Source organism: Vanessa atalanta, chromosome 9 (genome assembly GCF_905147765.1).
Source record: "Vanessa atalanta chromosome 9, ilVanAtal1.2, whole genome shotgun sequence".
NCBI classification, from domain to species: domain Eukaryota; kingdom Metazoa; phylum Arthropoda; class Insecta; order Lepidoptera; family Nymphalidae; genus Vanessa; species Vanessa atalanta.
The window spans coordinates 32,355-45,405 of NC_061879.1; the positions used below are offsets into that span (position 1 = coordinate 32,355).

Genomic DNA, 13,051 nt, shown 5'->3' on the forward strand with positions numbered 1-13,051 from the left:
GAAACCATTTATAATTTGATTTAAAAACTTAATACATAATAAAAAAATTATATTTAATTTTATTGTTATGTAATTTTTCTTAAACCCTTGGATGTCATTTATTTTTAAATCCCATTCGAGAAGCTAATGACAATAATATTAAATTTTATGTAATTGTCATTTTCTCAGGGAAGAACCAACCGTGGAAACATTTAGGCATTTGTGAAGGGGTTGAGAATTCGGCTCGCGCGATCTCCTGAAGGTCTTGAGCGTCCAACACTATCAGTGTCACTGCGTTGTCAATCTTACCCCATATGATCGCGCTCAGCAACACGCCATCATCCTCATCCTACATAATGAAATGTCTTACAAATTAAGATATAGTATATTAGTCCAGTCGGTCTAGATTACGCACAATTTAAATTTAAAATTAATCTTATTCGAAGTCAGCTTGCTTATTATTCGTAATTAAATAAATTAATGACATTTATCATAATTTATGACCAAATGGGATTATATGTAAGTTCAATTTAAGTATTTTTTATGTCCACTTGTATATAATTTACGTCTTAATGTTAATAATTTTTATGTTACTAATTTAAAGTATGTCATATCAAACCTTCGCATCAGGACGAGCAACGAATACGGGCTCGCTGGGATATCCGTCATGCTCACGCCAAGTCTTTACCTCACCGGTCATTGTATCGATTTTAATAATCTAAAACACAATAAACTAAAGTCATCCATAATCTGCTGTAGAATTTCAAGAATATTGTTTTGATGGAGAGAAATTACGAAGAACGATATAAGTGAGGTCTTACCGAACCAGCGACTTTCGATGTAACTTCTGATCCTATCCCGTAAAAGTATCGGTATGATCGTCCTAGAAAGAGAATTTATTATTTAATTTACTTGCTTTCCATTCGAATGTTTTTAATACGAATTTGCTTTTTTTAACATAAATAAAACTGTTAATTCGCATTATAAGATGTGAAATGAGAGGACGATAGTACGGTCAATATCATATCATATATGTTATATATTATGCGAACGGTTAGCATTGAGTATGTTATAACAGTTAACGTTAGGTAAGAAGAAAGTAAATATTAATTATTAGTATCGTACCATTATAAGCATCATAATTAATTCTTGGTGCTTCAATTCCAACGTCTGCCAGTATTCGTGGTTCCACTTTAGTGAAAGGAGGCGCATCCAACGGAATCTCAAACCGCTTGGGGCGGCTCTGGCACCATTGGCCGTAGTCTGGGTTACTTTCTGCGTTCTTTACATATAATTGATCGGTTTACAAATTCTTACAAATTAAAGATAATGAACATCTGACAATGTATACCAATATTATGCGACTTACAGTATAATGATCTTGTCATATAACCTTCAACTATTGTGTTATGTTTATAAAATTACTGCAAAAAGTACCGATCAGGTTTTATTAATGGGTGTTTTAGGAATAACTTAGTTACATTGTTGTTAATAGTACCTTAATAGCATCGACGTACATTGCATCAATTATCTTCGCATCTTCGTACGAACAGACGTCAATAGTCACTTTGCCGGCCGACTCGAAGGAATTGATTACGTGCATGAAGAAGAACGTATCGGTTCGATAACGTACCTTCCCTCCCGTGTTACGATTTATTAGCAGAATCTGCGTCTGAAATGTAATATTTGCAAGTAGCTAAGCAATACTTGGACTATACGTACGACCCACGAAAAGATCCGGTCACACACTACACACCACACTAAAATCAGCGTGACGTGACGTGACTGTCAATGTATTGCAGCTTAGGGTCAGTATTTATATTAGCTTAGGGTGTTGTCAAATTAGAACAGGCGCCATTGTACGAGTACTTATGTACCATACAATTGCCAGACAAAATTAGTAACTCCGAGATATACCTTGATGTGTTGCGCACGTATTGTATACTTATTGATAATTTTATTTTACTTATTTTATTCGGGAAGACTAACCTCGTACTCGGGATACCAGCGCAAATTCGATGCAAAGGGTTGATTTATTACGACATTTTTCATCAAACCGAAGGTCGATATGATAAGTGGCTGCTCTATTATTATGAAATAGTTGTCAGTTATACCTAAAAATATATATATATATAAACATATATATGTACGTAAATTGATTTCTAAATTGTAAAGAACTAAAATGAAAATAGGAAAACCTAATAATACAGTTTAATGTTTAAAAATATTGAACGATTTCGATGTAAGATATAGAAAAAGTAAAACAAATTCAAATCCCGCTGTCTGTCTATTCCTGTGCATACTTAGATCTTTAAAACAACGCAAAAGATCCGAAACTAATAAATAATAATATACCTCGTGTAAATAATTATATAAATGTAAAAAGGTTATTATTGATTACTATTTATAAATATACCTATCTTCTATATTTTATATATATTTCAGAGTTAATTTCAGAGTTTTTCAGTAGGAAGGTTTATATGCATAAAACATGCATAATATAGTAGAGAAACACCGATAATTTAAGAGATTTCCAGTGAGATGCCGCAAATAAACACATTTTTCACGCTTACATTTCAAACGCTGGCTGAACTCTACGAGATAGATCAATAATAAAAAATGATGTTCAGTATTGTACACCTTAATAAGGTCAACAAAAAAGTCCGTGATAACCCTAAGATATAGACATATTCCACAGTAACCATTTTTAATTCTTTACTTTTTACGAGAAATAATGGCTTATTTGGAAGAGGGCGCTGCAAGCAACACGATAGGTGTTGATCCGACAAAAAAAATCTTTTTAATAATTAAAAATCAGAATTAGTAATTATTGTTATGTTAAAACTGCAGTTCTACTATTAATTCATCCGCGGTAAAGTTATCTAAACGAAACACTTGAAAAATAAATAATAAAAAGCTGAAAAAGGAAGTTCGAATATTAGTGACGAAATACTTTAAAAATCACTTCGCTACAATATTATTGAAGACCCTTATAATATGAAACAAAAAATTAGTGAAAGTGAAAAGTGAAAATCTATAAACTAACTAACTATATATTTTTTTAAAAATAAAAAAATAAGTGTTTTATAAAAGTGAAGGTGGTCTAAACATAATAATAAATAAACTACCAACACAATTAAAAAGACACTTAATCTAGTAGATACAGTTCTTAAACTTCACCACTAGAGTAATCGTTTAATTGGCGTAGTGGTTCTCAAAGACTGCGTCCAATCGACTACTACTAAGCAAGATCGATCCCGGCCAGCGACCGACCAATACATGTAGACTCTTTCAAAATTTATTTGACAACAGTTCTGTTTTTTTTTAGTTTATTATATTATTGCAATTTAACACATTATTTACCAATATACTGTAAACATGGATGAATTAAAAATCATATTGGAAAACATGCAGAAAGAAATGAAACAACAAAAAATAGAAATGCGCGAAATGAAGGAGGATATAAAAACTACTATTAACAATAACATAAATGTTAAGTTTAAAAACCTGGAAATTAAAAATCAACACTTAGAAAAGAAACTGGAGGAGCATACTTTATTAATCAAGAATTTTTAAAGATACACAAGACGCAAAAATCTGGTAGTTTTTGGAGTGGAAGAACGCGAAAAATCGTACCACGAGTTGGAAGATATAATAATAGGCATAATAAAAAACTATTTTGGTTTTCAATATGAAAATTGTATCGAGGCTGTCAGAAGAATTGGGAAAAAAGGCGAAAAAATCAGACCTGTTATTGTTACGTTTAGCACGATGGGATGCAAAATAAAAATCCAGCAAAATCAAAAATTCCTAAAAAACTCGCCATATTATCTAAAACAGGACTACCCACTGGAGGTTTTGAACAAACGCAGAGAATTACAGGCCCAATTGCGAAAGGAAAAAGAAGCAGGTAACACAGCTTTTATAAAATATGATAAGCTCATTGTCTTGTCAGCTGATAAAAACAAGAATTCAATGCAGAACCACAGTAACAAAAGGATATTGTCTGAGTCTCCCGAAATAATGTTACAAAATAGCATAAATAGTCCAGGGAAGAAAAATAAAACTGTTAAAAAAAGTAGAACAACAACAATGAAAAATTATCTCCTACAAAAACCAAAACTTGTATACAATTCTGAAAGGAACAAGCAAGAAGAAAGTATTGAGCACTATGAAACAAAATAGCAGTCACAAAAGGCCCCTCTCAATCTCCCAATACGGTTTGTCCCCGTGGGAGTTAAAGACTATAACCCTCCAACATTACAACAACTATATATATGCACATATAATGTGAGATCACTCTCATCACCACAAAGAATGATATTACTTCAACATTCCATAAACAAAATCAAATATGATATTATTGGATTAGCAGAAGTTAGAAAAATTGGAAACCACATCATAGAATTTGATGAAAATATATTTTGCTATACAGGAGAAACAAAAGGCCTACACGGTGTTGGTTTCTTGATTAAAAAGAAATATAAGTCTTATATCCAGAACTACATTGGAATATCAGAAAGAGTATGTATACTAAACCTTCAATTTGAAACAACAAAATTATCATTAATACAAGTATATGCACCAACAAAGGATGCAAATGAAGATGAAATTAAATCCTTTTACGACCAATTGCAAACAGCTCATAAGTTCGCTAACGGATTAATAATTACAATGGGGGACCTAAATGCAAAAATTGGACAAAGAAAGCAAAACGAAAACTTAATAATGGGACCATATTGTTATGGCAATAGAAATCAAAGAGGTGACCGGTTTCTACAATACGCACTGGAAAACAAACTTACCGTAATAAATACATTATTCAAGAAAAAGCAAAAACAATTATGGACTTGGGCTAGTCCAGATGGCAATACAAAAAACCAAATAGACTATATTCTCAGTAATAAACCAAAAAAACTTTCAAATATAGAAACATTAAACAATGACCTATTCACGAGCGATCATAAATTAGTACGTGGCACACTTAACTTAGGAATACAGAAGTTAAGCAGAGCAAAATTCGGAAGTCATCGAATTTTACTACAGGGAGAAGAGATTATTAATAATTATGTAAATTTATTAAAAACTGAATTACACAAAACAACTTGGTGTGAAAATGACGATGTGACTTCATACTATAATAAAATAGAGTCAGCCATAACGCAAAGCATAAAAAACACAAATACTAAACAAGAAAGAAGAAATATAATATCAGCAGAAACAAAGGATATGATAAAAAAACGAAACGAATTACAACGTAAGCATCCGAAAAGCAGAGAAGAAAAGCAAAAACTCTCGAGTCTTTACAAAACTACAAACAAAAAACTAAAAAAAGACTATGAATCCTATAGAATGAAAATAATAGAATCGAACTTATTAAATTTTGGAAGTCAAAAGAGAGCTTTTAAACGACTGAATAATAGTAAAACGTGGATTCCAAAAATAAAATTAAAAGACCCTCAAAAACTTACGCAAACAAGGATAGATATTGTTAATACTGCCTCAGATTACTATAAAGATCTGTATAGCTACAAAAAATATAACGACAAAACCAATACATACCAAAAACAAATAGAAAATACAACAACATCACTAGTCAAACCCTTCGATGACTTGGAAATTATAAGACACATAGACAGGCTTAAACAACAAAGAAGTCCTGGACATGATAATATCCCCAACGAAGCTCTCAAATCCGGAAAATATTTACTAGCTAGACCTCTTTCAAATCTTTTTAATAAAATCCTCCAAGAGCAAATAGTACCTGCGAAATGGGTGGAGTTAAGAATAATACTCCTTTATAAAAAGGGCGACGCATCAGATATTTGTAATAACCGCCCTATAAGCTTACTCCCAACTATGTATAAATTATTCGCATCCTGTTTAAATAAGAGAATAGAGACAGAGATAGAGCAATACCAACCCGTGGAACAGGCAGGATTCCGAAAAGGTTTTTGTACAATCGATCATATCCATATTCTAGAACAAGTAATTGAAAAACATCAAGAACGCCAACAACCCTTATACTTAGCTTTTATTGACTATGCAAAAGCCTTTGACTCCATATCGCACGACAGCTTATGGCAAGCCCTAGAACAGCAAGAGGTTCCCATAACTTATATAAACATCCTAAAAGACATCTACAGCAAAAGCGTAAGCCGTGTAAAACTAGACAGATTGGGGCCAATAATCAATATACGTAGAGGTGTGAAACAAGGTGAGGTGAAGAAAGCACAGGCAAGGAAAACCTGGAAACTGTTGGAGGAGGCCTAGACCCACTAGGGGCCTTAACAGAGGTTATGTATATTTTCTTATGTATTTTTCTTACTTTTCTATGTATGTTAAGGAATAAAAAGGGCTTTATTATTATTAATGGCTTATTTACGAAGGGATTTTAAGCATTAATCCTTATCCAATTGAGTACCTTAAATACATTGTGCATTTAATATAGATTAACATGGCCCCTTACAGCGTTTAATTTAAATGATTTTTTTCACACATATTACAGATTTAAAATGAAGGGACATAGCGGTTTGTATTGTCTAATGACAAAAAAGCTGAAAGTTATATATAAAGACATTCTGTAATATATTTAGTATAAGGGTCGCTAGTTCTATATATATAGATCATAGGTATATTTATAAATAGTAATCACTAATAACCTTTTTACATTTATATAATTATTTACACGAGGTATATTATTACGATGCCGGCCGAGAATCGTAGCCCACTCCTATAGTATCGATGCAGAAATATACGAAGCCTCCAAAGAAGGGTTGACATCGCGCAAGCTGGCTGTCGTAAAACTGTATCAAACCTTACTGTGACCGATTGTTTTTTTCAAACGGTTTACCCAGCGCGCTGACGCGATTGGGCTTTAATGGGTACCACCCGCTCACCGTTTATATTCTACCGGCCAATATTATTACTTCCTGTTGCCGTACTTCGGATCTATGATGTACGCTCAACCTACAAGAGTGAACCATGACGTGGTGAACATATAATGTGTCGTGGTCATTGGCGTACAAATAGTTTACATTTTACATTGCATGTACCTATAGGCGTGGTCCTCTAGCTGTAAAGTGTTTTGTTCTTCAATTAAATTCAAAAGTCAAGCGAATAGATACAAATAATCCTATCAATACAAGTAAATAATGTAATTACCAAAAGAGTGCGAGTATGAGGGTGAGAAACGCCATCGAGGTTCAATGACGCTGACGACTTCTGCGGTGTCGAACATATCTTCTGGAAACGAAACATTTAACAATTACGGTATTATACCATTTATTAAGATATTGATTATACGAGTCACTTCACTTATTAAATTGCGGTTGTTTTGCTCGTGGCAGATTGCAATGGCCTCTTAACATGAAATATTTTTTACTTTAGAAAGAACAATAATCACCTTTAGCGCTGTAAGGAAACTTCACGATCACATGTTTTAAAAATCCTTTGATCAGTTGTATCCCAATATTGAAAACGTCACCTGAAACAGAGCAGTAGCAGAAACTCACTACAACTTAGACACCACGAAATATATACCTTTGTCTCCAACTCAAAACACAATCTTTCATAAAAAGATTTATTATTATTGAGTCCTTTTAAAATCTGATCAACAATTTGTGATCCAAAATTATTATTTCACATTGAATTATTTTTGTGTTTTCCCGTTGTGACATGTAGTTCGTTCATTGTTGTTGTTTAAAATGCATTTTACATTATTGCAATAGTTAGTTACGGTTATGATGGGAAATCTATTCGAATGCACTTTGTGGCATTGGATGCACTTTTCATCAGATCGAAATTTAAAACGTATTGTTCTTTTCGATTATCTTCGGGTTCTTGGGAATCGTAGTTTAAGTGGTGTACAGTGAAGCATTGCCATGTCGGGATGGTCTAGTGAACTGGATCGAGGAGACAAGCAGCACTAAATAGTACTTATTCATCTCATGCTTAAAATGAAATCAGCTTGTGTCGATTGAAAAATTGATGAAATTACTTGGACATTTTTTTTTCCCTTGCAGTTGCAAATTTAAGAGCTGTTACGAACAAAGCTGCAGTAAGTGCTTGTAGCCTAAATTAGTAAATGATAACGAGCATGTGATCAATATAATCCATTTGCCAAGTCTTACAACAGCGACACCTCTTAGGCAAAGAGACCGCTGAGGAGCGACATCGTATTTAAGCTACTCACGTACCGTTCGGCATGATGTGCGGGTGCGCCGTGTGACACACGATCAATGAATCGATAAGAGTTTTCCTTTCTATGGTCTCGAGTGACTTCTTGTTTATTCTAGAATTATTTCCATTAGAATTAATTATAAGGGATTTTCAATTTTCAAACTGTACGAATACTTCAATTGCTTATAATCTCACTTGAATACCGTGGGTACTTCCGTCATTGCATAGACTTGATCACCGAACGGATGTATAGACACCCCTGCATTATCTGTTATATATGACAACGGATCGAAGAACAAAGATATCCTGAAAAGCAATAAATAAACCGTCCCGTGAATCAATATTAGTTAAAAACAGTCCTGCGGGAGTTGCCCCTTAACAATTCGTATTTTGTGTAATTGCTTAATTTCAAGAATATATAAGTACGGCAGCGCTACTCCGTAAGAACTACCTTCTTATCACTCATCGGTTTGATTTCAGTAGGTGAAACGCTTATTGCAATCGATGTCGCATATCACTTTCTGATATTACACGACCGTGTTCTACTGTGAGTTTCGAGTTTGATGTTAAGAAATATCTCTCAACATCAAAATCGAATTGCTTAAAAAATACTTCTCTTCCTTTACCTTTTATTTGATATGTCTGTACTCGGTGACTTTTTGTCTTAAGTATTACTATTACTGTTTGTTGCGTTGTTGTGCAAATAACTTACCGATCAAAGATAGTGTGGCACGGGTCTGGCACCGACTTTGTTCCGAACTCAGTGATGACGATGCGATTAGCCTTTCTATTTTTCTTTAATGCTTCTGTGTTCAAAAAACGGCCTTGGTAAGTCGCTTTACCTTTATTAATAGCGAAACTGAAACACAGCAGTTTTTTATCTAAGCATTAATTATTATAGAAATATCACCAGTAACGTTTACGCGTAGCAGTTATTAAGTACATAAGTTAAAAAAAAATAAGAAAAAAGTCCTTCTCTACCTGTGTAAGTAGGCCGATCCATCAAAAACATGTGCATATTCCGTTGAACCGATTCTGATCGTCCCCGGTCCATTTCTAATCAATGTCCCACTCAACCAAGATGGAATATCACCTACAATTTAGCAATTAGATTTGATCATTTGTCAATGTCATCTTTGATTTATTAAGAGATAGAACGAATCATATGCTGCTTTAAGTTTTAATAAAAAAATAATCTTTGCCTGCTTACAACAAATATTTTTAACGAGTCATACGACCAATATAGTAAACTAAGTAACTTACAAAATAAAAGATTCTGATATCCTGTCTATAGATTACGCCGATAAAAAATATAAAAATTAACATTTAAAAAAAAACAGAATCAACATAAAGTAAAGAAGCTAGAAGTCAAAACTTCTAGCTTCTTCCAGTTTCTTCTTCTGTTTAGTTCCATTGCCTGCGTGCGTACCTTACGTTTCTTCCGTCAGCGAGCGTAGCGTAGAATATCTTACCCACCTTTGTCTGATAGTTGGCTAACTTTCTCTAAGAATGACCCACATTGTACAAACCTTTAATTTTGCCTTCTAAGGGTTCTTTGACTTCCTGTTCACAGCATCGGAGCCAGGTACACACATCAAACTCGGAAGACAGATTATCACTTTGAGACATTGTTATAGGTTTGATTATTTCAATTTACGATTTATTCAACTGTCCTCCAATTTCCGTTAATTTTCTGTAATTATATTTATTCTGAGTAATACTTTTGTTTTATTACTGTTGAATATTAAATTATTCGACGAAACCGATATACTATTTTAGAGAGAGCAATTTTAACGTCATATACTAATCTTTTATTTTAAAGATTCAAGAACTGTCATCAGCATCAGCACAATCTCGTGTTCTTTACCTCAAAGATAAGGCATTTAGATAAATGAGAAATATAATTGGACCAACAATAGATCTTTTAGGGCGACCCCAATATTAACGGACCCCGGCAGAACTATAGTGCTCGCCAAGTGACGTATGTAGCTTCTTAGCCGGTAGTATCGTGATCCACAAAATCAAATCTTTAGTTTAATTAAAGTAATTAATGAATTAAAATATCCCTAAGTTTGTCTGTGACCACCCAAGCTCTAGAATGAAGTATTTTTTGCGTAGATCGCCACATGCAAGGTTTACGTTAAATTATGAAAATCATTGAATATATGTAATAATTTCAATAATACACCTACCTATGTATTTGCGGACTTTGTCTTCAATGATTGTCCGATATATCTAATCCTTTAATGACTAAAGAGAGAATTATAAATACCGAGATTTAACGATAACGATTGCGATAACACTGGAAAGTTATCTAATCAAACCGAATTTGGATTTTAAACAAGATCTTGGTAAACTATGATTGTTATAAACTCCAGCGATACTCGTTACTAACTAGGTACTCTTCTTATGATCATTGAATGTTTTTCTTTTGTGATGGAACCCATTTTTTTATGAAATAAATAATCAAACACATGGCACACTTTCATATCTTCATCTTCATTTTCACACACTCACTCAATCACGACCCACAAACAAAGTATTATTATCTTTATTGCAAATGTATCCTCACGGTGCTTTCCTCCATCGCCGAACGCGGGATTATTTATTATATCTAGCTCTCTGCAGTTCCCTCCAAACCGAAATAATGGCTGTTGTTAGTTACGATTTGAAGTGTCACTACAGGATATAATAGTTCCCAAGGTTGTTGGCGCATTTATGGCATAAGGTCTTGCTGCAGTGGTGACCACATTCTTTTAGGTGGCCCATTTGCCAGACCTCAGAATATAATATAAAAAAAACGGCTTCAAATATTTTTGTTTAAAAATTTCTAAAAACTTGCATATCCATAATAGTTATATATAGTGCAGAAATACTACCCGGGAATCAAGAGCAGGTGCCAGATATTTATTTTTCTATAAATTATAAACATATTATGCCGTTTTGTAAATTTTAGCAGAGCCAACATTTGTATATACCCAAAATACGTAAATACTTTATCGTGTTGAAATATTCACTATATAATACAATATCGGTCAACTCACCTGGTATAAACTCGAATGAATCTCCCCTGTGAATAATAACTCGGCCGATTTATGTCCAAGATGTAGTAAACTTGTTACCGTAATGTGTCTGAATTGAGTTTGGAATTTTCATCAAAATTAATTAAATCATAATGAAAGATAACGTTAATACGATTACACTGATAAATAATCCGTAATCATTTTAAAGAAATACAGGATCGCGTCATCATCTTTTGCATAAAAATAACAGCCGAACAGCATATCAGCGTCAGCGACCAATCTCGAAGAGCTTATGTCAAGCGATATTATATAGCGTATAAGTATTAGCAGCGACAATATTGTCATCGTGAACTGTCACATTAGACCAAAATCAGCAGCGCTACAGGTTAACCTTAAGCCCTTCAGTGTCCCGCCACCTTAACGCCTCAGGTGCACTCGAAGAGCAACAACCCAGACCACGACCAACAAAGCAATCTTCGAATGAATGCGTTGCATATAGTTGGCTTCAGATCCTTTTCCAAGTTTAAATACTTCAGGGACGGTCAACCCGATTGAACCGCGGTCACTTGCAGTCTAGTTTGCTTCTGATATTTTTGAAAACCTAACAATGTGAATGATGCAATTAATATCAGATTATCACACGTACTCAGATTGGAAATCGGACAACAAAATATGAATTAAGAGTTTTTGTAAACAAATTGATTACGTTGATATAATAAATCACTCTAAGACGTCATTAATCTCCGTATATTGCTACATACTATAGATAAACCATTACTGAATCTGATATCATTTATATTTTATATAATTCATTTATCCTCTAAATGTTCGTTGATTGTCAAACAAAAATACACACGTTCCAAAACTATCTTTTTAAAATATTTTATTTATGTTTTGCTGTGTCTGTTTGTCAGTTTATCTAGATTCTATGATAGGATTGCCTCCCGATGAAGGATTTTGAAACGGTTAACAGTATAGACAGAACATTTTGTATAGTTCATAACATTTCATGACAACACGTTTTAAGTGTCTTTGTCATAATTATCTGTGCGAGAAAATTACTTTAATACTTCGATTTCTCGTTAAATACTACATATAATAATACTCAACATAAAAAAACCACCGGTTCGGATTGTAGATTCTACCAAGAAGAACCGACAAGAAATCCAGTATTACTCTTTTCCAACATTGGAAATACAAAGTTATGCCAATTAAATACAATTAAATGTATACAATGTGTCCTGCCTGAAAGTCATCAAGTTTGAGCTCCATGTCCATGTAAACTTGTGGTGAACAATTTAATTCAAATTTATAAATCGGCCAAGTTAATAATATTTGCGGTATTTGATTATAGAAAGGAATAACTCGTCCCAGGAAAGATTTGACATTGCGGAGCCGGTCACTTGGCCTAAGAAGCTTATTCTTACTTCTCGTGCTTAAACAAAGATTAATATCACAAGAAAAGTTAACAGACACTAAATACGCCGCTACTGTGCTAAAGAGCCCTCCTATCTCTTTGAGAGGAATGTTTTGGAGCTTATTCCACCACGCCGCTCCAATGCAAGTTGGTGGGGCTTTGTGCGACCTCATCTATATAGGTACCAACCACTTATCAGATATTCTTCCGCCAAACAGTAATAATACTTAATGTTGTCTTAGATTTTCGCGATTATTACACAAAGTGCAAAGTGCTCGAAACGTCGGGATGTTAAAATAAAATAATTAATATACGCGATTAAATCCGTTAAAAACTAGTTTTATTTCAATGAGTAATAATACTTACTATCGTTGAGTTTCATTTAATGAAGTTCCGGTTATACTGACTCGCTCATCCTACATGTTTGTAAGGAATGGTTAATATTTCTTAG

At 33.6% G+C, this 13,051-nt stretch overlaps 1 protein-coding gene across 1 annotated transcript; it reads right to left on the reverse strand.

Annotated features, from left to right (window-relative positions):
* Positions 1–145: 145 nt before the first annotated feature.
* LOC125066378 (carotenoid isomerooxygenase-like) lies at positions 146–11,249 on the reverse strand. Its single transcript, XM_047674439.1, has 14 exons — positions 11,205–11,249; positions 9,690–9,853; positions 9,142–9,253; positions 8,873–9,019; positions 8,356–8,466; positions 8,178–8,272; positions 7,385–7,465; positions 7,144–7,224; positions 1,969–2,093; positions 1,478–1,651; positions 1,105–1,261; positions 801–862; positions 599–697; positions 146–328 (listed from the first exon to the last, which is right to left on the reverse strand). Exons 2-14 carry the CDS (start codon positions 9,787–9,789, stop codon positions 146–148), a joined length of 1,527 nt encoding a protein of 508 aa, XP_047530395.1. The 5' UTR covers positions 9,790–9,853; positions 11,205–11,249.
* Between the last annotated feature and the right edge of the window lie 1,802 nt (positions 11,250–13,051).